The 26,368-nt window shown below is 40.1% G+C and overlaps 1 protein-coding gene across 9 annotated transcripts in view; it reads left to right on the top strand.

Annotated features, from left to right (window-relative positions):
• Positions 1-26,368, top strand: part of DEPDC5 (DEP domain containing 5, GATOR1 subcomplex subunit) — a 127,058-nt gene that overhangs the window by 18,943 nt on the left and 81,747 nt on the right. For all 9 annotated transcript variants that reach the window (XM_047827806.1, XM_047827812.1, XM_047827813.1 and 6 more), the window contains 9 exons: positions 555-633; positions 1,786-1,847; positions 6,528-6,597; positions 7,162-7,234; positions 16,818-16,921; positions 17,209-17,283; positions 19,949-20,083; positions 20,914-20,975; positions 21,119-21,192. In XM_047827806.1, coding sequence (XP_047683762.1) covers positions 555-633; positions 1,786-1,847; positions 6,528-6,597; positions 7,162-7,234; positions 16,818-16,921; positions 17,209-17,283; positions 19,949-20,083; positions 20,914-20,975; positions 21,119-21,192 — 734 coding nt within the window. The remainder of the gene's footprint in view (positions 1-554; positions 634-1,785; positions 1,848-6,527; positions 6,598-7,161; positions 7,235-16,817; positions 16,922-17,208; positions 17,284-19,948; positions 20,084-20,913; positions 20,976-21,118; positions 21,193-26,368) is intronic.

The raw sequence follows: 26,368 nt of genomic DNA, 5'->3' as shown, positions 1-26,368 counted from the left end.
TTTGGGGGGGTGGGGTGGGGTTAAAGACATTTAAGATTTACTGTCTTATATTTCATTTCTTTTATTTATTTTTTAAGATTTTTTTTTTAATTTTTTTTTCAACGTTTATTTATTTTTGGGACAGACAGAGACAGAGCATGAACGGGGGAGGGGCAGAGAGAGAGGGAGACACAGAATCGGAAACAGGCTCCAGGCTCTGAGCCATCAGCCCAGAGCCTGACCCGGGGCTCGAACTCGCAGACCGCGAGATCGTGACCTGGCTGAAGTCGGACGCCCAACCAACTACTCCACCCAGGCGCCCCTTTTAAGATTTTATTTTTAAGTAGCTCTGCACCCAATCTGGGGCTCGAACTTAGAACCCTGAGATCAAGAGTCACATGGTCTATGGACTGAGCCAGCCAGACGCCCCATGTCTTAACCATTTTAAAGTGTACAGTTCAATAGTGTTAAGTACATTTACATTGTTGTGAAATGACTCTACAGAACTTTTTCTTCTTGCACAACTGAAACTACATTATTGCTTTTTAATGCAACTATGTTTTTGTTTATTTCAGGTGGTGTTCCGTTCTACGTCGGCTATGGTTTACATATTTATTCAGATGAGCTGTGAAATGTGGGATTTCGATATTTATGGTACTGTCCCTAACTGATGGTTGTAGCTGCCATTGGGTAGATATTTCTGGTTTCCCTCAAGTTGGTATCATTTTATAGCAAGATGTTGACATTCTCTAAAAATGTATCTTGAGATCTTTATAAATCCTCAAATGCGAAAATAAATATATTGAAAGTAAATATTTTACACACACACACACAGACAGACATTTATTTATTTATTTGGTGAATTCCATGAAATGCTGTACAGTATTAATGGAAAATCTGACTTCTCAGATCTTTAATTGTTCTGTAAGTATAGGTTGAAAAGTCATAAAGTCACTCTGTGGGTAGGAACCAACACTTTCTTTGATATCTTTCATTTCTCTTCCTGTCACTCAGAGAAATCTCCATGTTGGTCTCATTTTATTAGAATTACTATGTAATGAGTAGAGGGAAGAAAAGCTGCTATGAGGTGTGGATACTGTGTCCAACACACCAACCCTATAGTGCATGTATTTCATATTTGTGTTTAGCAAATTGTAAGCAAATTTGTGCCATGGGTCATCAAGGTCACTTAAGAACAGCAAGAACTGCAAATGATAATTCAGTGAATGCCCAGGGTCCTCTTCTAATCAACTTTGAACGTCATTGTGAAATACTCACATTTAGTATATATTCTTCGTCTCATTCTGAAGATAACACTGTATTTTTCTTTTTTAAAAAAAGTTTGTTTTGAGAGACAGAGACAGAGACAGAGAGAGAGAGAGAGAGAGAGAGCGCACACACACGCGTGCGCGAGAGAGAGACAGACAGACACCCTAGCAGGCTCCATGCTGTCAGCTTGAACCGTTTGGGGCTTTAACCCATGAACTGTGAGACCATGACCCGAGCCGAAATCAAGAGTTGGACACTTAACTGAGCCACCCAGGCACCCCAACTCTGTATTTTTAAATCATCAAAGTGTTTCAATCTTGGATGTTACCTTGGAGCCATGGCCTCTTAGGCAGATACTAAATTTGGCTTGGTAGAAAGTCTAAGTTGAACACTTCTATACATCTGGCTTTTAGGATCTTGTTTTAAGATACAGCAGAACCCACCTTCTCTTTGGTCTCGTCCCTGTTATTTTACTGAGAGAAGATATTGTGAACAAGAAATAAAGATAATCTTCACCCTCTTCTCATTGCTTTTCAGGGGATCTATATTTTGAGAAAGCTGTGAATGGTTTCCTTGCTGATCTCTTTACCAAGTGGAAGGTATGTTTTTTATATAGTAAACCTCATTACATAAACTTATTCATTGCAGATTTTAAAAATACACTGTTTCTACTAAGCTGCTTTTAGTTAAAGTATCTAAGCTAAAGCCTAAATTGATAAAACTATAGATTTAATTACTTTAACTGCCTCAACATGATAAAGGTCAATTATGAGAAACCCACAGCTGACATCAGACTCAATGGTGAAAGACTAAAAACTTTCCTCCTAAAGATAAAGAACAAGGTGGAGTGCCTGGGTGGCTCAGTCAATTGGGCGACTGACTTTGGCTCATGTCATGATCTCACAGCTCGTGAGTTCAGACCCTGCGTCGGGCTCTGTGCTGACAGCTTGGAGTCTAGAGCCTGCTTCGGATTCTGTGTCTCCCTCTCTCTGTCCCTCCCCTGCTCACACAGTCTCTCTCAAAAATAAACATTAAAAAAAAAATTAAAAAAAAAAAGATTAGGAACAAGGTAAGGATGCCTGCTGTCACCACTGGTGTCCAGCATTGTACTTGAAGTTCTAGCCTCAGCAACTAGAAAAAAAATAGAAAGCATACATATTGGAAAAGAAGAAATAAAACTATTCTATTGACAGATGATCTCCTATATGTAGAAGATCCTAAAAAATTCACCAAAAAACTATTAGAGCTAAGAAATGGATTCAGCAAAGCTGCAAGATTACAAAATCAACACAAGCAATCAGTTGTATTTCATCAGCAATGAACACTCTGAACAAGAAATTTAAAAGCAAAGAAATAAATTGTATGTATGTATGTACTTATTTAAGTAGGCTTCACACCCAGCACAGAGCCCAACAGGGGGTTTGAACTCGTAATCCTGAGATCATGACCTGAACTGAGATCAAGAGTTAGACACTTAACCAACTGAGTCGCCCAGGCTCCCCCAAGGAATTAAATTTAAAAAGAGAATTAAATTGGGGCACCTGGGTGGCTCAGTTGCTTGGGTGTCTGACTCCTGGTTTTGGCCCAGGTCATGATCTCACGGTTTGTGAATTCGAGCCTTGTGTCAGGCTCTGCACTGCTGGTGAGGAGCCTGCTTGGGATTCTGTCTATCTCCCTCTTTCTCTGCTCTTTCCCCACTCACTCTCTTTCTCTCTCTCAGAATAAATAAATAAACTTAAAACAAAAATTAAAAAGAGAATTAACTTAAAAAAATTCCATATACAAGAGCATCTGAGAGAATAAAATACTTTCAATTAATTTACCCAAGGAGGTGCAGTATTTGTTTGCTAAAATCTATAAAACCTTGCTGAAAGAGATTAATAAAGATCTAAATAAGTGAGAAAGAACCAACCCATAATCATAGATTGGGAGACTTAATACCGTTAAAGTGGCAATACTACTCAAACTATAGTTCAGTCCCTATCAGAATCCCAGTGGCCTTTTTTTGCAGAAATGGAAAAGTTGATTGTAAAATTTATGAAGAATTGCAAGGGATCCTGCATAGCCAAAACAACCTTGAGAAAGAACAATAAAGTTGGAGGACTCTTACTTCGTAATTTCAGAACTTACTACAAAGCCAAATAGTCAAAACCATGTGGTACTGGCATTCAGATAGATTTGTAAATCAATGGAATAGAATTGAGAGTACAAGAAATCAATCGATACATCTGTGGTCAGTTGATTTTAGACAAAGATGTCAAGTCCATTTAATGAGGGAAAGAAGAGTCTCTTCAACAAATGGTTCTGAGGCAACTGAATATCCATATGCAAAAGAATGAACTTGGAGTCTTACTTTGCATCATATACAAAAATTAACTCAAGGGGGATCAAAGACCTAATGTAGGAGAGCTATTTGAGGTCACATTATGTTGTGGCAAAGAGTGTGGGGTTTGGATAAAAACGGACTGGGTTTAAAATTATGATTCTGCTCTGATTAGCTTTTTTTTTTTTTTTTAAATCTTGGAGTAGTCAGTCTTTCTGAGCCTCTGTTTTCTTTTCTGCAAAATAGAGATTATAATAGTCCCTGCCTCACAAGGTGTTTTAAAGCATCTGTACATAGTAAGGTCTCAGTTGAATCTAAGTACCGTCTTCCTACCTCAGCAATATGGGGGCACTATCCATCAGCTGTGAAGGGTATGGAAATAGATGACGCTTGCCCTCAGAGAACTTACGGATCTGCTGGGGAGCTTGCATCTACATATTTGAAACAATAGAAAGCCATATGTTTTAGGGGTTAGAATTTTATTTACTTTTGAATTTGGACCTGAAGACTGAGGAAGGTTTGGATGGTTGGAAAGGAAGATGGAGAGGATATGTCAGATGAACAGTTTGAACAAAAGGGTGTAGATGAGCATGAGAGTAGGGTATGGTCTTAGGCAACTTCACAGAGGGTTAGTGTAGGGAATAATTAAGTAGTAAGATAGATTCAAAGGATGGGGTCACATCAAGCCAGGCAGTTTGGACTTGACAGGAAGTGTGGGAACTATTAAAGATTCTCAAGCAAGTGGTCAATATGATCAAAGCTGGGGAGAATTTGGGGAAAGAGTAGTCCAAGTGGCCAGGAGCAGTGTGGTGAAGTGACACATGGAATTAAGCAGACCAGCCAGGAGGCTTCTGCAGTCATGTGGCTTAACAGTGATGAGGCCTTTGTGTCTGCCTGAGTACAGGGGCTAAAGTTTGAGGTGGGCTAACTAATGGTCACCTTGGACCACATAGTGGCCATTTCAGTATTGGGTGTGTGAAAACCTCCATTTCAAGTCTGACTCAGTGTCCCTTAGATGTCCCCTCACCCTACAGTCTATGAATGGACTTTTGATTAGATAATAGGGGTAGGGTTTGGCATAGGCCTAGTCATTAGTTTATAGGACTTCACTCTTAGGATTTGTTAATTTTTTTAAAACTTGGTTTTAAAAATTAAATTTAAAAATTTAAAACTTGGTTTTAAAATTTTTTTAAAACTTGGTTTTAAAGCGGGAGCTTGAAAATGAATTAAAATAACTTTCTGTAGCCACTCTGTATTGATTTAATGATATTTGGTGAAGGTGAACGTTGTTTATACCTTTTTACAGTTTTTTTAAGTTTATTTATTTTGAGTGAGTGAGAGAGAGAGAGTGAGCAAGCAGGGAAGACACAGAGAGAAAGGGAGAGAGAATCCCAAGCAAGCTCTGTGCTGTGCTGCACAGAGCCCAACATGGGGCTTGATCCCACAAACGGTGAGATCGTGACCTGAGCTAAAATCAAGAGTTAGTCACTCAACTAACTGAGCCACCAGGCACCTCGGTTGTTCTTTATGCCTCCTATTGAATAACTTACAGCTAACACTGTGGACAGCAGGATTGAGCATGGGAGTTCATGAATTCATTTCAGAGCCCAAAATATAGTAGGGGTGGGGATAATAGTAGTAGTCCCAGTTAACATTCATTGAGTATTTTGACATACCTAGTATCATGGTATGTGTTTTGCCTACATTATCTCACTCAATCCTCTTGCTCCTGTTAATACTGGTAGGGAAAGTACAGCTCAGTGAAGTTGGGTAACTTGCCCATGATCAACAGCATGTGAAAGCAGAATGAGGATTCTCATCTGGTGCCCTCCATTCTCCCAGAGCTACCCTGAGATCGTGGCCTCTGTGCTATCCTGTCTGTATTATTACCCCAGGCCATGCCACCTGTTGTATGTTAGCCCCACTGTCACATGAGTTGAGAGGCTCATATACCCATACCAGTCCAATCATTGTAAGGCATTTATTCTTATTTATCACTTACACCAAAGTCAGATAAATTTGGAGTTGAGTTTGGAGCACTGGGCATCCAATAAATTAGTAGGTGACTAATGAAGATTTGCTCTTTCCTAGCACTCTGCTCTTGGTGCTGTTGCTTGTATTTAGGAATTTCTGTCCACTTGAGATATATCCATGGGGGAATATAAGGTGGCATGTTATGTGCATCATGTTGTATATATACCTTACACGGTAAATGCTGAATTGTGTAGTCAGTCAACATGGTGGGTTAGAGATGGGGTTGGTCAGTGGAAGCACTCATCTTCGAAGATCCGTGAGGAACTGAAACTGGGCTTGCTGGCTTACTGGTGCAAGCCACATTTCATGCTATCTGTAAACACCCTGTTTCCAGAACGTTGATTTCCAGACTCCATGGAAATGTTTATTCTCACTAGTCCCCATCTCAATCCAAAGATACTGTGACACCTTGGCTTCAACTGCTGCATCTTGAGCAGCTCCCAACCCTGATTTTATGACAGTGGTAGGATGTGGGGGGTGTATTTGATTCTTACATTCAGCACTATGCGTTCTGTTCTTGTTCCTAAACTATGGTTCTGAAGAAATTTTAAAAACACCATGAAGCAGGTACAAATACCATGATCCTTTGATATTGGGTTCATCTAGTTCATGCCAAATCAAGAACAGAGATAGTGACCCATACATATTGATGATTTGCTGTTTTCGAAGCACTTTTTGCATCCCTGGGACTATTGCCCAAGGTTACATAGTGGTAAACTTCCGGGCCAGGACTCAACCTGCATCGTCTCACTCCAGCAGTGCTCTGTTCACTGCATCATGCAACCTACAATGATGTGGCATCATCCAATACAGTGTGCTGCCACTGAGTCTCCTAGAATTGAGAATATTATGTTAATGCAGGCTGCTTCATCATGAAGTGAATGAAATAAACTTGAGCTGCTTTTTCTCTACTCATTCCTAGGAGAAGAACTGTAGTCATGAAGTGACAGTGGTCCTATTTTCTAGAACTTTCTATGATGCAAAATCTCTTGGTAAGTCTTTCTCCTACAGTTCCTTTTTTAATGCTAACAGTTAAAAAAAATTTTTTTTTTAATGTTTATTATTGAGAGACAGAGAAAGAGCATGAGTATGGGGGGTGGGGCAGAGAGAGGAGGAGACACAGTATCCAAAGCAGACTCCAGGCTCTGAGCTGTCAGCACAGAGCTTGACATGGGGCTTGAACTCACAAACTGTGAGATCATGATCTGAGCTGAAGTTGGACGCTAAACCGACTGAGCCACCCAGGCACCCCCTATAGTTCTTTTTATTAAGCTTTCCATCCATTCTTTATCATCTTTCCCTTTTTCATCTTTCCCACTCATCTTTCCCACTTTTTCTCTAATGAGCGTAGGGTAAAATGGAAAACAACACAGTCCATTAGTGGATGCAAGAAGTCTGTGGGCCATGATTCATCTTAAAGCCAACTTGATATAATTTCATTCATTCATTTGTTCATTTATTTTGGTAATGCAAATCTTCAACCCAGAAGGAGGAGCAGATAAACTGTGAATTTCTCTTCTCAACCTGATCTACATGTGTTGTTTTCTCTTTTTCAGATGAATTTCCTGAAATAAACCGAGCCTCAATTCGACAGGATCACAAGGGACGGTACTATGAAGACTTTTATAAGTATGTTTGAGGCTTTGCTATGCCCACCCCTCCACCCCCCCCCTTTTTCTTGGCTGTTTCTTTCCTAACTTAAAAAAAAAAGTAACCCTTTAATTTTGGCATAATAGGTTTACAGAATAGTTGCAAAGGTAGCACAGAGAGTTCACATATACCCTTCACCCAGTTTTCCTTGTTAATATTTCCTAACTATGGTACATTTGTCAAAACTATGAGATTAGCACTGGTATAGTACTATTAACTGAGTTCAGACAGTTCTCATATTTCATCAGTTTTCCCACTTTATGTACCTTTTTTCATTCCAGCATCCAATCCAGGTTACCACATTGCATTTAGACTTTTCAAACTTTGTACTGTGAAAAATTTCAAACTCATAGAAAAGAAGAACAAATAATATAATAAATTCACACACCCAACACTTAGATTTAACAGCTGTTATTATGCCGCATTTGCTTCATCTGTTTTTTGGCTACATTTTATTTTAAAGTAAATTATAAATATGACATTTTGTTCTTACACATATCTAAAAGATAGGTTGATTTCACATATAACCACAATATCATGGTCACATTGGACAAAGTCAATTCTATAATATCATCTAATATCTAGTACATATTTAGGTTTCATTAATTCTCTGATAACTTCTGTTTAATCTACCTGTTAAGTCTTAATCTAAAGCAATTTCACCTTTCCTTTTTGTCCCCAAACATGTGACATGTTGAAGACTCTGAGTTGGTAGTTCTGTAGTACTGTGTTTTCCAAACTTCCATGTGCCTATGAACCTCCCCTGGGGATTGTGCTGAGTCCAATCAGTTCAGGAGTCCCGGGGTGGGCCTGAGATTCTGCATGTCTAACTAGTTTCTATGCTTGCATATGTTGGTTTCTGTACCCCATTTTGAGTAGGGAGGCTAAGGAGGACCCCTTCTGGATTTGTCTCATTGCATCCTTGTGGTGGTACTTATTTTCTGTAAATCAGAGGTTACAACTGGGGCAATTTAGCTGCCCTCTCCACTCACCCCGGGCGTTTGGCAGTGTCTAGAGACTTCTTTTTCCTTTTGGTCAAAATGGTATAGGATAGGTAGGAAGGGGAGGTTGTATAACTGATACCTACTGTGTAGAGGCCAGGGATGCTGCTATGCATCCTGCAGTGCACACAGGACAGCCCCCGCTGCAAAGTTATTTAGCTCAAGGTAACAATGGTGCTGAGGTTGAGAAGCCCTCTCTAAAGACTTGATGGGATTTAGGTTGGACCTTTTTTGTAACACTTATCAGGAATGCACATCAGTCCAGATGTGCTGACAGTGCCCCTGAATAAGGGAATGCTTTGTGAGATGATAGAAGCGTAGTAGATACAGTCGGATGGGTTGCACTTGGGCCTGGAGCTGAAGGCCCTTGATCTTTTAAACTCTCAGATCTGTGGAGAAGTTTATCACGTGATTCTTGGTGCTTCAGGTGGAAGCTAGAGTAGATCTCAAAACAGACTTTAAAAACCCTTTTGTGGGTGCCTGGGCGGTGGCTCAGTTGATTGAGTGTCCAACTTCAGCTTGGGTCATGATCTCATGGTTTGTGAGTTCAAGCGCCGCATTGGGCTCTCTGCTGTCAGCACAGAGAATGCTTAGGATTCTTTCTCTCTCCCTCTCTCTCTGCCTCTCCTCCGCTCATACTTTCTCTCAAAAATGAATAAACATTAAAAAAAATAAAAAGAAACCCTTTTGCTTTACAGATTTTAAATGGATTATTTTATTCTTGCCTGAAGTACCAAGATTTTATGTTAAAGTAAAAACCAAGTCCTTTGAGCACATTTCATCAACTAACTATACTTGTTAAAGCCCTTAGAGACTGCTTCTCTCAAATGCACTACTCTGTCATTGGTTCAGTCTTGCTTCCTTAGACTGTTTCCCTCTGTAACCCAGAGGGGGAACCCTTTGCTAGTTTCCCTTCCTATCTTAAACTCTGAAATACAATGTCTTTGTGTTCTACAGTAACAGTTTACTTTGTGGGTTTAGTTTTTGTGTCAGATGGCCAATCCTCTCCCCTCCCTCCCAACTGGAGCCTTAAACATATTTCTTTGTAGCTAGTTCCCTCCTAAGTCTGAAGCCAACACCAAATGCCAATTGTATTTTTCTCTCCCTTCTCAACTTTGTAATAGCATTTCTAAAGAATAAATATTCTTTAGTAATTATATATATATTTAAAAAAACCGTAAATTGTGGATAAGCACCAAAGAGTGACAAATTATGAAACTTTTTAAGGCTGTTTTTGGAGTAAACTTTTTAACTTTTTATCTCAAAATCTTTTCAATTATGAGAACATTGAAAGAGGAATATGATGAATCTGTATACTTTTCACCTAGATTTACCAATTATTAACATTTAGTAGACACATGATTATCTTCTACTTCATTATCATCTTTTAAGGACCAAGGACTTTGTAAGAGAATGTAAGATTTTGCCAATTGTCCTAATATTCCTTATTGAAATGTTTTTCCTGATCCAGATTTCTTCCTAGAATCATGCATCATTATTAGCTTAATCTTTTGTTTTTGTTTTTACAATATGAACAACATGGGTTCGAACTGCACAGATCCAGTTACATGTGGATTTTTTTTGATAGCTACAAGACAGTACTATAAAGGTATTTTCCTTATGATTTTCTTTTTTATTTTTTCTTTATTTATTTTGAGAGAGAGAGAGTACAAATAGGGGAGGGAGGGGGAGAGAGAGAGAGAGAGAGAGAGAGAGAGAGAGAGAGAATATCCCAAGCAAGCTTCACGCTGCCAGTGCAGAGCTCAGCTTGGGGCTCAAACTCACAACCCACAAAATCATGATGTGAGCCAAAATCAGAGTCAGATGCTTAATCACCTGAGCCACCCAGGCTCCCCCCCCTCCCCAACTTGTGATTTTCTTAATACCACTTTCTTTTGTCTAGCTTGTTTTATTGTAAGAATATAATATATAATACCTATAACATACACAATATATTAATGGACAATATATTAATGTTTAAGTTATCAGTAAGGCTTCCAGTCAAGTTTTCAGGGAGTCAAAACATACGCGCAGATTTTCTGTTGCACAGGGCAGGGACATCACTGCCTCTAACCCCTATGTTGTTTAAGGGACAACTGTATTTCCTTTATCACTTGTTGGATTACCTTTTTATATCACTGAAGAAATAATGCATCTTTGTTGTAGAAATTTTGAAAAATCTATAAAAGAGCACAAGATAGAAAATAATAGTGGCTTCACTATTGAGGTGAAAATAAGATGGTAATAATTATCATTTGTATTCAGGACTTATGTACGGGGGCTGATTCTAAGCAAATTTAGGCATCTTGTTTCATTTAAATATCACAACATTCCTTGTGATAGTTACTCATCTCATTTTATAGATGTAGACACTTGGATACAGAGTTTAACTTATCCAAAGCCCATGGAGGATTAAGTGACAGGATGCAGTTGACTCAGTCTAATTCAGAGTCTGTGCTTTTGACCACTGTATTCTTCCCCATACTGATCTTACTTTAAAGTATTTGTTGATCTTCTTTTGGGTCCTGTATCCCTGTGAGAATTTCATGAAAGGATGGGCCATTTCTTCCCCCAACATTATTACCATTTATCCCTTTACACTGATAAATTCTTCAAACCACTTCAGTGGATTCCTGGAACCTCTTTATTATTATTTTTTAAGTAATCTCTAGATCCAGCATGGGGGTTGAACTCACAACCCCAGGATCAAGAGTTGCATACTCTACCAACTGAACCAGCCATGCACCCCTGATTCCTGGACCCTTGAGAGCTCTTGTGGCTTAAGAGTACATGAAGCCATTTGTACATAATGAGTATGAATTCATTTGAATATAATTATGGACATATTAAAACATTATATAAAACATGAAGGTATGAGTTATGAATGTAGATTTATATATGCATATGAACATATCATTAATATAAATTTCCCAGGGTGCCTGGGTGGCTCAGTTGGTTAAGTGTCAGACTCTTGGTTTTGGCTCAGGTCATGATTTCAGGGTGTGTGGAATTGGGCCCCGTGTTGGGCTCTGTGCTGACAGAGCAGAGCCTGCTTGGGATTTTGTCTGTCTCCTCTCTCTCCCTCTCTCTCCCTCTCAAAATAAATAAACTTAAAAAAAATTTCCCCACATCATTAAAAAGTCATCCACAACATTTTTTTTAGAGCAAAAGAAGCTTTGGTTGTGTTTTTCTTTCTATAAAAATGATACAGGTTTATTTTAGGAAAATCACAAAGTATAGTTAAGAGTAATTCAAAACACTTTCAATTCCACCTCCCAGATGCAGTCATCATCACCTGAGAGCATCAAACCCACTTCTCTGTTTACAGAGACAAAAAACAGTTTTCACAGAGATGTCATTACAGACTCCCATGCTTTTTTTTAAAACGGCATTTTCCAGGGCATGGGGGTGCTCCTGGGTGGCTCAGTTGGTTAAGCATCCAATTTCGGCTCAGGTTGTGATCTCATGATTTGTGAGTTTGAGCCCCACATCTGGCGCTGTGCTGACAGTGAAGAGCCTGCTTGGGATTCTCTTTCTCTCTTCTCTCTCTCTGCCCCTTCCCAAATTGCACACATTTTCTCTCTCTCTCTCACAAAATTAAAATAAAATAAAATAAAAAAAAAAAAAATAAAATAAAATAAAATAAAATAAAATAAAACACTGGCATTTTCCACCTACTGTATCACAAATGCCATTTGATGTCAAATATTCTACTTCCACAGCATCATTTTTATTGCTGTGTAGACATTTCATTTGATTGCCAACTATTATTGAACATTGAGGTGATTTTCAATTTTTCACTATTGTCAAAGTTCTACCAATGAATGATCTTACAGTCTGTAAGCATAACCTTAGTTATAATCTTAGCATAACCTGATGACCTTAGTTATACCCTTATAACTTGGCATAACCTTCAACATACACTTAAGATAAGTTCCCAGAAATGGAGGTATGGGGTCAAAGATACTTTGTTTTTGTTCAGACTTTTCATTTTTATAGCCAAATTGCCCTGCAAAAACATTGAAGTGAAAAATCCTATTTTCCCAGTAACCATGTTATTTCTCTTTTTTTTTTTTTTTTTTATCAATACTGAATACTATTTTCTTCCTTTTTCTGACTCGTTCCCAATTGGAGTGGGAAAAAAGTTATCTCACTGAGTCTTAATAGTCATTTCTTTTATTACCAAGAGTGAACATTTTCCTATACTTATTGGCCTTTGTATTTTTCTTTTATGAGTTATATATTCATCTTCTTAGCTAATTTTTTCATCTTTTTTTGTTTTTTGTCTTACCCTCTGTCTGATTTTGCAATCCAAAGGGAAGTACTTTTTTTTTTTTTTTAATTTTTTTTTTCAACGTTTTTATTTATTTTTGGGACAGAGAGAGACAGAGCATGAACAGGGAAGGGGCAGAGAGAGAGGGAGACACAGAATCGGAAACAGGCTCCAGGCTCCGAGCCATCAGCCCAGAGCCGGACGCGGGGCTCGAACTCACGGACTGCGAGATCGTGACCTGGCTGAAGTCGGATGCTTAACCGACTGCGCCACCCAGGCGCCCCAAAGGGAAGTACTTTTAATACTGTGTGAACCACCTGGGTGGTTCAGTTGGTTTAGCGTCCAACTCTTGGTTTCGGCTCAGGTTATGATCTCATGGTATGTGAGTTCGAGCCCTGCATCAGGCTCTGTGCTGGCGGTGCAGAGCCTGCTTGGGATTCTGTCTCTTCTTCTTACTTTGCCCCTCCCCAGTTCACTTTTTCTGTCTCTCAAAATAAATAAATAAACTTCAAAATATAAAAATAAAAATAAATACTGTGATATATATTTCTTCAGATCTTTTTCTGTTTAGCCCATTTTAAAATTGGATGATTTCTTTGGCTTGTTTTACTTATTTATTTTTAATTTTTTTAATGTTTTATTTTTATTTTATTTAAAAAAATTTTTTAATGTTTATTTCTTTCTTAGAGAGAGACAGAGCATGAGTGGGGGAGGGGCAGAGAGAGAAGGAGACACATAATCAGAAGCAGGCTCCAGACTCTGAGCTGTCAGCACAGAGCCTGACACGGGGTTCTAACTCACAAACCGTGGAATCATGACCTGAGCTGAAGTTGGTTGCTCAACTGACTGAGCCACCCAGGCGCCCCTGTTTTATTTTTTAGAGAGAGAGAGAGAGAGAGACTGAGCATGAGCAGGGGAGGGGTAGAGAGAGGGAGACACAGAATTCGAAGCAGGCTCCAGGCTCTAAGCTGTCAGCCCAGAGCCTGGCGCAGGGCCCAAACTCACGAACTGTGAGCTCATGACCTGAGCTGAAGTCAGATGCTTAACTGACTGAGCCACCCAGGTGCCCCTGGCTTGTCTTATTTTTATTTTATTTTATTTTTTAACATTTATTTATTTTTTGAGAGACATAGAGAAACAGAGCATAAGTTGGGGAGGGGCAGAGAGAGAAGGAGACACAGAATCCGAAGCAGACTCCAGGCTCTGAGCTGTCAACACAGAGCCTGACATGGGCTTGAACCCACAAACTGTGAGATCATGACCTGAGCTGAAGTCGGACAGTTAACCGACTGAGCCACCCAGGTGCCCCTGGCTTGTCTTATTTTTAATAAAATCAGATGTATTGTGGTGGAGAGAATAGCATTATGAGCCTTCATATACCCATTATTCATATTAAACAATTATCAGAGAATCATATAATTTTTGGTAGTTATATAATAGTTTGTCATAGTCTAAAATTTTATCACAATTTAATTCCTTATTGTTAGATATTTAATATTTTTCTAATTTTAAAATTGATCTATGTACCACTGTGTATCTATGTATCTATATAAATACATATATAGTTATGCATTTTGAATGTTTCTTGTCTTTTTTTTTTTTTAATTTGACTATTTTTTTAGAGCTGTTTAGGTTCATAACAAAATTGAGAGAAGTTACAGGGATATCCCATACACCTCTTCTGCCCACACATACATAATGCCCTTCCCCTTATTATCAACATTCCTCACCAGAGTGGTGCATTTGTTACAATTAATGAACCTACACAGATATACCATAACCACTGAGAGTCCATAGTTTACCTTATGGTTCACTCTTGGTGTTGTATATTCTGTTGGTTTGGACAAATATATAATGACATGTCTCCATCATTATGGAGTATTTTCACTGCCCTAAAAATCCTTAGTGTTCCAGTTATCCTTTCCCCCCAACCCCCATCCCCTGGCAACCACTGATCTTTCTAGAGTCTGTACAGTTTTGCCTTTTCCAGAAAGTCCTAGAGTTGGAATCATATAGTATGTAACCTTTTCATGTTGGCTTTTTTCACTTAGTAATATATTTAAGTAATATTCATGGCTTAATAGCTCATTTCTTTTTAGCACTCAGTAGTATTACATTGTCTGGATGTATCACAGTTTGTCCCATTCCTTTACTGAAGGACATCTTGGTTGCTTTCAAGTTTTGGCAATTATAAATAAAGTTTCTATACTCATGTGTAGGTTTTTGTGTGCACCTAAGTTTTCAACTCATTTGGGGAAATACCAAGGAGTATGATTGCTAGATCATATGATAGGAGTATATTTAGTTTTGTAAGAAACCACCAAACTGTTTTCCAAAGTAACTCCATTATTTTACATTCCCACCAGCAGTGACTCAAAGTTCCTATTGGTCCATATCCTTACCAGCATTTGGTATTGTCAGTGTTCTAGATTTTGGCCATTCTAATGGTCACTTATTGCTGTTTTAATTTGCATTTCCCCATATGACATGATGTGAAGCATCTTTTCTTATGCTTATTTGCCATGTGTATTTCTTCTTTGGTGAGGTGTCTGTTCGGGTATTCTGCCCATCTTTAAATTGGGTTGTTTATTTCTGATTGTTGAGTTTTAAGAGTTCTTTGTGTTTTTGGATAATAGTTCTTTATCAGATGTGTCTTTTGCTGACATTTTCTTCTAGTCTGTGGCTTGTCTTCTAATTCTCTTGTCATTGTCTTTCCCAGAGCAGAAGTTATTTAATTTTAATAAGGTCTAGTTTATCAGTTTTTCTCTTTCATGGATTGTGGCTTTGGTGTTGAATCTAAAAAGTCATCACCCTAGGGGCGTCTAGGTGGCTCAGTCAGTTAAGTGTCCAACTTGATTTTGACTTGGTTCATGATCTCATGGTTGGTGAGTCGGGCCCCATGTCAGGCTCTGCGGTCACAGTGTGGAGTGTGCTTGGGATTATCTCTCCCTCTTTGCCCCTTTCCTGCCAGTACCCGCACACTCTCTCTCACTTTCTCTCTCTCAAAACAAGTAAATAAAACTTAAAAAAAAAGTCATCACCCCAACTAGTGTCATCTGGGTTCTCTGGTATGTTATCTTTTAGGAGTTTTATAGTTTTACATTTTATATTTAGGTCTATGATCTGTTTTGAGTTAATTTTATGAAGGGTGTATAGTCTGTATCTAGATTCTTTTTCTTTTCTTATTTTTTGCGTGTGGATGTCCAGTTGCTCCAGCACCATTTGTTGAAAAGAATGTCTTTGTTCCATTGTGTTGTCTTTGCTTCTTTGTCAAAGATCTATTGGGGTGCCTGGGTGGCTTAGTCAGTTAAACATCTGACTTTGGCTAAGGTCATGATCTCATGGTTCGTGGGTTCGAGCCCCGCATCAGACTCTGTGCTGACATCTCAGAACCTGGAACCTGCATCAGATTCTGTTTCTCCCTCTCTCTCTACCTGTCCCCAGCTTGTGCTTACTAGCTCTCTCTCTCAAAAATAAATGAACATTAAAAAAAAATCTGATTATATTTTGGGGGTTCTGTTTCTGGGCCCTTTATTCTGTTCCATTGATCTATTTATCTACTCTTTCACCAATGCCACACTATCTTTAGCTTTATTTGTAGCTTTATAGTTAAGTCTTGAAGTTGGATAGTGTTAGTTTTCCACCTTTGTTCTTTTCCTTCAATATTGGGTTGGCTATTCTGGGTCCTGTGTGTTTCTTTAAGATAAATTCCTAGCATACACACACATGCAAACCTGTATGTATATGTATACACACACACACACACACACACACACACACACACACACACACACATATACACACACATTTATTTTTATTTTTTGTAATACAGTCACATGTATTTTTAAGGTTTTTAAGGTTCACAAGCTCTACAGTAAACAGATTCTCACCTATCCCTTTCTACTAATGTAGTTCCCTGTCATAGATTTGTTTATTAGATATATATGTAAAACCTACATATAGATGTTTTATTTTATGCTTCTTATATACCACCTAATTATAATTCATTGTATGAAGATTTCATGTTCCTACTGAATACTAGGTATTAATATGATTTCAAGGCAATTTTTAAATATTTTCTTACTTTTTGTTTTCAATCTATATGACTATTGGTAATACAGGTCTTTGTTAATGTTTGTTACATGCACTTGGTTTTAATACTTATTATTATATGATAAATTACCTTAACCCTGGAAATCCCATCTTCTCCTTTCTTTTGAAATTCTGTGAGAGACCTGATGTATGTAATAGCTGCTCAATGTCTACTTTATGACAATATTCCTTTCAGAGTGGTGGTGCAGAATGAGAGGAGAGAAGAGTGGACATCACTCCTTGTGACCATTAAAAAACTCTTTATCCAGTATCCAGTGTTGGTGCGACTGGAACAGGCAGGTACTGCATTCATAATGACAGAAAGTGCGGCAGGGAAACGAGGTGTAGGATGGAGTCTGGGAGAGGAGAGGTTCATGCTTGCTTCTTTCACAGTGCTGGACAGAGTTTCTGCTTCTGGTCAGGTTTCTATTTCCAGTTGGGTCTAATTGTTCATTACATATGCAGTAAGTTCAATAGTATACCTACTACAGGGTAGAGGGACCTATGGAGCCAGACACTTTCCACTTGTTCTTTAAGAGTTCATCTTTCATGGGATACTTTTCCTTCTCTTATGTCTTTTGCTTCAGAGGGCTTTCCTCAAGGAGATAATTCTACCTCAGCACAAGGAAACTACCTAGAGGCCATCAATCTGTCATTCAATGGTGAGTAAGAACACAAGCCGTGGTGATCTGGCATCTTATTTACCACATGGCCGTGAACTTCTTTTTACTAATGTCCAAAGACCCAGACCCAGTTGAAGATCTCCCCACCCATGTATTCCAAAGATTAACTGAAAGAAGTAACTTCTGATTGGATGGTTTTAATGGCCAACATTTAGCTCTTAGATCTTCCACTGGGAATTAACTTGCTATTCTCACCTGCTTCTCATGGTAACTTGAGAGTAAAGAGCTGGAGGGAATCTTCCTTGGGCTGTTTTACTACAGACTGTATTCTTACTGTTTTCTATGCTATCCCTCAATTGCTTCTAAGTAATTTAAAAAAAATTTTTTTTAATGTTTATTTGTTTATTTTGAGAGAGAGAGAGAGAGAGAATACCTGCAAGTGGGGGAGGGGTGGAGAGAGAGAGAGAGAGAGAGAGAGAGAGAAAGAGAGAGAGAGAGAGAGAGAGAGAGAGAGAGAGAGAACCCCAAGCAGATTCCACACTGTCAGTACGAGCCTGATGGAGGGCTCGAACTCATGAACTATGAGATCATGCCCTGAGCCGAAGTTGGATACTTAACTGACTGAGCCACTCAGGCACCTCAAATCTTTTTTTTTTTTTTTTTTAATTACAAAAGGAACCCGTGTTTCAAGAATTCAAATAATCAGAGGTATATCAAGTAAAAATGAAGATCTCCCTCCTTCCTCTACTGTCATTTCCCTTCTAAGAGGGAACTTCTTAACAGTGTGGTGTGACTTCTTCCGAATGCTTGTCCCTGGATGTGTTAGCTGATATGCTTTGTTTGCAAACAACAGAAACCTACTGAATTGGTTTACGCAAAAAAGAAAAATTTACTCTTAGGATATAGAGACCTGGTGGGCCGTCAGGAAAGGCTTGAACGTTATGCTGAAGAAGGTGGGGACCAAAGTGGCTCTAGGAACTGCAGCAGCAGGTATTCCTGGAGCAGTGTTCAGCTCCCAGCTCTGCTGTCAGCTCTCTGCTCTCTGTTCAGAATTCCGTGTTCCCAGCAGAGAGTCTGATTGGCTCGCTCTGGTTAGGCATCCATGGACACTCGCCAGTGGTGGAAGTAATGATGTGTGGTCACTTCACACGTATAACCTGCCCGTGCTGGCAGTTCTAAAGCATGGGTCTTTTTATTTTTGTATTTAAAAAAATTTTTTTTAATGTTTATTTATTTTTGAGAGAGAGACAGTGCAAGCTAGGGAAGGGCAGAGAGAGAGAGACAAACAGACAGACAGACAGACAGACAGACACAGAATCTGAAACAGGCTTCAGGCTCTGAGCTGTCAGCATGAATTCACGAACCCTGAGATCATGACCTGAGTCAAAGTCAGACGCTTAACAGACTGAGCCACACAGGTGCCCTTCCCCTTCTTTTAAGTTTATTTATTTTGAGAGAGAGAGAGGGAGAGAGAGAATGCCAAGCAGGCTTTTCACTGTCAGCATGGAGCCCAAGGAGGGGCTTGAACTCATGAACTGTGAGCTCATGACATGATGTCATCATGACATGTCAGTCAGCCCAAGCATGGAGTCTTTTATTTATAAATCTTTTTTTCATATTGGAATATGTTTGGTTTTCCAAAGTAAGGATTGTACAGGACAGAAATAAAAATTAACTTGCCAAATTTACAAAGTCATCCCAAGATTCTTGTCCATTCTTTTGAATATTGTCTTAAATTAATATTTTTGTAGGGGCACCTGGGTTGCTCATCAGTTAAGCGCCAGACTTTGGCTCAGGTCATGATCTCACAGTTCGTGGGTTCGAGCCCCACATCGGGCTCTGTGCTGACAGCTCAGAGCCTGGAGCCTGCTTTAGATTCTGTGTCTCCCTCTCTCTGCCCCTCCCCACTCACATTCTGTCTCTCTCTTGCTGCCAAAAATAAATAAAACATTAAAAAAAATTTTAAGCGCCTGGGTGGCTCAGTCAGTTAAGCCTCTGACTTCAGCTCAGGTCACAATCTCGTGGCTTGTGAGTTCGAGCCCCGTGTTGGGCTCTGTGCTGGCATTGGGCTCTGTGCTGACAGCTCGGAACCTGGAGCCTGCTTCAGATTCTGACTCCCTCTCTCTCTCAAAAATAAAACAAACATTTAAGGGGCGCCTGGGTGGCTCAGTTGGTTGAGCGTCCGACTTCGGCTCAGGTCATGATCTCACGGTCCGTGAGTTCGAGCCCTGCGTCGGGCTCTGTGCTGACAGCTCAGAGCCTGGAGCCTGCTTCGGATTCTGTGTCTCCCTCTCTCTCTGACCCTCCCCCATTCATGCTCTGTCTCTCTGTGTCTCAAAAATAAATAAAAAAACATTAAAAAAAATTTTTTTTAATTAATATTTTTGTAAGTTTCAGTACAGACTCATTTATGGATTGTTTAAAGACATGAAATTTGAGCATTTAAGACAACACAAGGCAAGTAGTAGGCATTAATGAGGGGGTGTTAACAAACGCAACATTGGCATAGTCTTGTGTTCAAGCAGTTCTTAATGTAGAAGGGGAAAGGAAGATGTGCACACGGCTAACTAGAATTCAGGTCAGAACTGCAATTGCTGCAATAGAAACATGGACAGAATAGTCTGAGGGCATAGAGAGGCTTGCAAGTGGCTGGTTTCTGAAAAGCTGTAACATCTGCATTGGAGAACTTTTGCTTTCTTTCAAGTGTTTGACAAGCACTACATCAACCGCAACTTTGACCGAACTGGGCAGATGTCTGTGGTGATCACACCTGGGGTGGGTGTGTTTGAAGTGGACCGTCTACTCATGATCTTGACCAAGCAGCGAATGATAGATAATGGTAATGCTCCCTGGTTTGCACTGTCTCCGAGTGTATAGCCTCACTTACCTTAGAGCTCTGAGCTTTCCCTGGCTCTGTGCATCGGAGATCCTGGGGATGTGAATAATGTTAGGGGACAAAAAGCGTTCTATGGTCAAATCGGTTAAGGAAATGTTGGGTCATATACAGTTTAGGCAGATTCCCTAATTGTAGGTTTTAATTTGTTAGTGTATCTTGTTTATCTCTAATGGGTATAACAGGTACTCAGAGTTTTCCAAACATATCTGACACTGGAGAGCTCTTCGGAGGGATCGTTTCAAGGGACCAGTGTGTCATCAGCCCATCTTGGGGACTACCATCAGATTGTCTGATCTAGTCCTCCCTCTGTGGTGTGCCATGCTTTCCCAATTTGTAATTCTGGTTCCATTAAATTTGGGCTTCCAAAAGATGGGTGTGGAGTGTAAATCCTGGATTGTCAATTAAGAAGCTCTGTTAAATGGTATGGATTGTTTTGCTGTCTTACTGAAATTTCAAGATTCCTTTTCCTTTCTGGTCATGAAACTTTAGTAATAGAGGCCTAGGTTGTCCTTTTGACAAATCATGATCTACAAAGCAGTCCAAGGCTAATTGTCAAGCACTGAATAATGGCAGGTGTGATGGGACCTGATAAAGAAGAAACAGACAAAATGCATCTCTTTTCTTCTTTGCTGTGTAGGCAGCCCTGTGAGGTTATAAATCTTAGGATGGGAAGTCGGTTTTGTTTAGTTAAATAATATTGTTAATAGATTGGGATACTTATCTCTACTTCCTCCCACCCCCACCCCAAACTCTTTTTGTCTTCTCTTTTTTAGGAATTGGTGTGGACTTGGTGTGCATGGGGGAGCAACCATTACATGCTGTCCCATTGTTCAAGGTAATACAATTTTGGATTGCTTACTAAAGGCCAGTCTCTAGTACTAGAGTGATCTTGAGAATACTTAAAAACAGAACAGTTGGAGCAGCTCCACATCCTACTTGTTTTCTAGCTGATCTGTGCACTGGCTTTTTCCCTTCCAGCTACATAATCGAAGTGCACCTCGTGATTCTCGGCTGGGCGATGACTATAATATTCCTCACTGGATAAACCACAGGTGGGTGTAACCTTGATTCACAGTTGAATAACTTCCTTGCCATTTTCTCTTCACATCTGTTAAGTTCTTACTATGAAACCTTTTGTCAAGAAAATGTGGAAACTAAAGTTCTAACATTTGCTTAGAGCCTCTGTACATGCAGAGCAGTGGCAGTAACATAAGAACAGTCTAGAGTGAAAGAAACTAAAAGCAAATTTTGAAGGACTTATTTTTATTATCCCCAGCTCCTACTATTTCCAACTCCCACAGACAATAGCAGACCAGCATTGTACCTGGCATTCTCTGTTTGTAGAAAAACCCCTGTGTCTCTTCTTCACATGGGACAAGGCCTCAGTGTTTCTGCTGATTGGGGCTCAAGGATGGTGTCTCTCATGCCTCTGTCAGAGCCACTGCTTTATCCCAGTCCTCATTTTTTTTTTAAAGTTTATTTATTTTGAGACAGACAGAGACAGCCTGAGTAGGGGAAGGGCAGAGAGAGGGGGAAAGAGAGAATCCCAAGCAAGCTCCATGTTGCCAGTGCAGAGCCTGACATGGGGCTCAAATCCACGAAACTGTGAGATCATGACCTGACCTGAAACCAAGAGTCAGAGGCTTAACCGACTGAGCCACCCAGGTACCCCCAGTCCTCATCTTTTTTGGATGATAATCTTAATAGTGTGTCTATTTCTGATCTCTCTCCTTCAGTCCTTCCTTTAGAACAGGGTTTCTCCACCTGGACTCTACTGACATTTTGGGCCAGATCATTCTTTTGTTGGGGCTGCCCAGTGAATTGTAGCCTGTTGAGCAGCATCCTTGGCCTCCACCCTCTAGATGCCAAGAGCACCCACCCCCAGTGTGACAACCAGAATGTCTGCAGGAAGCATGCCTAAGTGAATTTTCCTATCAGCAAACCTGGAGAGGGGCACCTGGGTGGCTCCATCGGTGAAGCATCCGACTCTTGGGAGCTCTTTCAGCTCAGGTCATAATCTCACAGTTCGTGAATTCGAGCCCCATGTCAGAATCAGTGCTGGCAGTATGGAGCCTGCTTGGAATTTTCTCTCTCCCTCTCTCTCTGCCCCTTCCCCTCAACTCTCAAAATAAATAAATAAACTTAAAAAAAACAAAACAAAACAAAACCAAAAACCTAGAGAAAGTTAAATTATTTCTTTGAAATACTGCAGGTAGAGCTCATACCTCCTAGAAACTTACTATGAGAGTAACTTACTAGAATATCTTCAAGTCTGCCAAAAATGAAAAGCCTTGGACTATTTTTTAATGTTTCATGATTTTTTTAAGTGCTTGCAGGTTTATGGAGAATTCAGTTGAAAATGTTGGAAACTGAGGAGAGAAATAATTTAGACTAAAAACAAAAAAGTCAAAAAACTAAAATGTCTGCTGCATTGCCACATGCCTCCTGGGTGGCAGATTCCCTCTGCCCCCATTGACAGTCACTTCTTTAGACCAGTGGTTTTCTTCTTTCCTTTCTAATTTTTTTCGTTAAGCAACAGGGCCCTTTTTTTTTAAAGTAAAGATCTTACTTGCAACCAAATATACAATAGTGAAAAGTTCTTTTTTTTTAAAAGTTTATTTATTTTGAGAGAGAGTGTGAGAGAGCAGGGGAGGGCAGAGAGAGAAGAGAGAGAATCCCAAGCAGGCTCTGTACGGTCAGTGCAGCACCTGATGTGGGGCTCAAACTCACAAATTGCAAAATCATGACCTGAGCCAAAGTCGGATGGACACTTGACCAACTGAGGCACCCAGGCACCCCAATGTTACTGTTTTTTATTTATTTATTAAAATTTTTTTTAACTTTATAAAATTTATTTTTGAGAGAGAGAGACAGCACGAGCAGGGAAGAGGGAGTGGGGGACACAGAATCCGAAGCAGGCTCCAGGCTACTCGATGTGAGGCTCGAACTCACAAGCTGTATGATCATGACTTGAGCTGAAGTCGGATGCTTAACTGACTGAGCCATCCAGGCACCCCATTGTTATTTTTTTAATGTTTATTTTATTAGTTATTTTGAGAGAGAGCGAGAACAAGTAAGCATGTACAGGGGAGGGGCAGAGAGAGAAGGAGAGAGAGAAATCCCAAGCAGGCTCCACGCTCAACACGGAGCCTAATGGAGGGCTTAGTTCCATAACTATGAGATCATGACCCGAGCCAAAACCAAGAGTCAGATGCTTAACTGACTGAGCCACCCAGGTGCCCCTGATGTTACTGTTATTTTAAAAATTTGGTTTGAGTAAAATAGTATTTTGAACTTTTTTTCACTTATTTCAGAGACCAATGTATCTTCTTATTTTTATTTTTTATTTTTATTATTTATTTATTTATTTAAAAAAATTTTTTTTTCAACATTTATTTATTTTTGGGACAGAGAGAGACAGAGCATGAACGGGGGAGGGGCAGAGAGAGAGGGAGACACAGAATCGGAAACAGGCTCCAGGCTCTGAGCCATCAGCCCAGAGCCTGACGCGGGGCTCGAACTCACGGATTGCGAGATCGTGACCTGGCTGAAGTCGGACGCTTAACCGACTGCGCCACCCAGGCGCCCGATCTTCTTTTTTTTAAAGCATTTTCTTTTTTTTTTTCTTTAAAGTTTATCCACTTGTTCTGAGAGAGAGCATATGCGCAAGTGTGCGTGAGCAGGGGAGGGGCAGAGAGAGAAGGAGAGAGATAACCCCGAGCAGACTCCACACTGTCAGCACAGAGCTTGATGTGGGGCTCAATCCCACGAACCGTGAGATCATGACCTGAGCCAAAATCGAGAGTCAGATGTTCAACCTACTAAGTCCCCCAGATGCCCTGATGTATCTTTTTATCAGCCCTCTCATTAGATTTGGATTTGTAATCTTACTGTGCATATATATATATAGAGAGAGAGAGAGAGAGAGAAAGAGACAGAGACAGAGAGGGAGGGAGAAAGAGAGTGAGAGTATGAGATGGGGAGAAGGGCAGAGGGAGAGAGAGAATCCTAAGCAGGCTCCATGCTCAGCACAGCACCTCAAATGGGGCGCATTCCCATGACCCTGGGATTGTGACATGAGCTGAAATCAAGAGTCAGTGCTGAACCAACTGAACCACCCATGTGCCCCTGGATTTGTAATCTTTGAATAGTTATTCAGATTTTTTAAAAATATGTTTTTTTTTTTAATTTTTTTTTTTTTTTTTTTTTTTTACATTTATTTTTTGAGAGACATAGAGCACAAGTTGGGGAGGGGCAGAGACAGAAGGAGACACAGAATCCGAAGCAGGCTTCAGGCTCTGAGCTGTCAACACAGAGTCTGATGCGGGGCTCAAACACACAAACTGGGATCATGACCTGAGCCAAAGTCAGATGCTTAACCGACTAGGCCACCCAGGCGCCCCGCCCAAAAAGTTTTTTGTAATGTTTCTTTATTTTTGGGAGAGAGAGTGTGTGTGAGTGGGGGAGAGGCAGAGTGAGAAGGAGAGAGAGAAGGAGAGAAAGAATCCCAAGCAGGCTCCACACTGCCAGCACAGAGCCAGATGCAGGGCTCACCCCACGATTACCTGAGCCGAAACCCAAGAGTTAGACACTTACCCGACTGAGACACCCAGGTGCCCCTGACTATACATTAAGATTCTTTTGCCCATAAGAAAACAGCTGCTGTTTAATTATACACCATATTTCATTGTTTTATGTTTGGTTTAGGAAATAATTAAGGGAGAGAGTAGCTATCACACACACAAAATTGTATATGAATTTAAACACTGTAATTTCCTCAAATGTTAATTAATAATAACTTGAAGGTTTCCTGATTTATCACTGTATTTTTCATCCTAAATTGGCTTTATGATACCATTTAAGATGGACGATGATTCACACATGTATGACTTCAGAATCTGAGAGCTGGGATGGCCTGAGGCCTGCTTTTCACATCTCACTGTGAACCTTGTTTGCTTGAGCCACTCATAGACAGGAGCAAAGAGGGCTTGTGGCCAGAGGTGCATGGCTGCTCGTAAGGGCCATTGTTCATATCCTGTCCACTAGCCTCTTCAAAATCATTCCACAAGGCCAGAGACCTTACTTGAAGCATAATCAAATTGTCTTCAGTGAAAAGTTATTCTCCCAAGTATTATTGGCTAGTCATGAAAATTGATCCAAAAAGTAAATTAATAGCAGATACATAAGAGTTATAAAACGGGCATTTGAGGATGCCATAGGCATCTGGAGTCTGTTTTAGAGATCATAGAGACCCTCTAGTCACACTGTATAGGTGTTCCAGGAGGGTAACTTGACTTGCCAAAGGTTGAGCGGCAAGTTCATGGCAAAGCTGAAGCTGTTGGTTTAAACCATTTGAAATTGTGATTTTTACACTGGGTTTGACCTTAAAACACAGCAATTTCACGTGGGTACATCTAATAGAAACCCATTCTTCTGGCTAATATCACTTTAATACTCAGATCTTTTGCAATTAATGTCTGGAAAGCAAGCAGCATCCTCTACTTGTACTTTCCTTGGTACCACTCTGAGGAGTCAAGTCCCAGAGGCTAGTTGGACTCCAGGTCTGACTGCACTTGGTATTTTTTTTTTTTTTAATTTATTCAATTTGAGAGACACAGAGTGAGCAGGGGAGGGACAGAGAGAGAGGGAAAGAGAGAATCCCAAGCAGACTCCGCACCACCAGCACAGAGCCCAACACAGGGTTTGAACTCATGAAACGTAAGATCATGACCTGAGCTGAAACCAAGAATTGGATGCTTAACCAACTGAGCCACCCAAACGCTCCTCCTTTCTTTTTTTAAAGTTTATTTATTTATTTTGAGTGAGAGAGAGAGAGAGAGAGCACAAGTGGGGGAGAGGCAGAGAGAGAGGGAGAGAGATAGAATCCCGAGCAAGTTCCCCACCGACAGCATGGAGCCCAGAGTGGGGCTGGAACCCACGAACTGTGAGATCATGACCTGAGCCAAAGTTGAATGCTTAACTGACTGAGCCACCCAGGCACCCCGCAGTTGGTATTCTTATGTTATGCACATAGTGCATAATGTGTTACTGGATTGCCCTACAGTTCACTGGTTATCTATTGATTACTTTTTTTTTTTTTTTGCTTATGATCAGAGTTATAATGGAAGATGGGGATTGGTTAGTGTTCAAAACATCTTTCCCATAAGTTAATTACAGATAAAAGAGACTACAGAGACATGCCTAAGATGGAAAAGTCTGTTTAGCCTC

This window comes from Prionailurus viverrinus, chromosome D3, assembly GCF_022837055.1.
Source record: "Prionailurus viverrinus isolate Anna chromosome D3, UM_Priviv_1.0, whole genome shotgun sequence".
Lineage (NCBI taxonomy): Eukaryota > Metazoa > Chordata > Mammalia > Carnivora > Felidae > Prionailurus > Prionailurus viverrinus.
The sequence above is the reverse complement of the archived record's forward strand: the minus strand, read 5'-3'. Positions and strand labels throughout refer to the sequence as shown.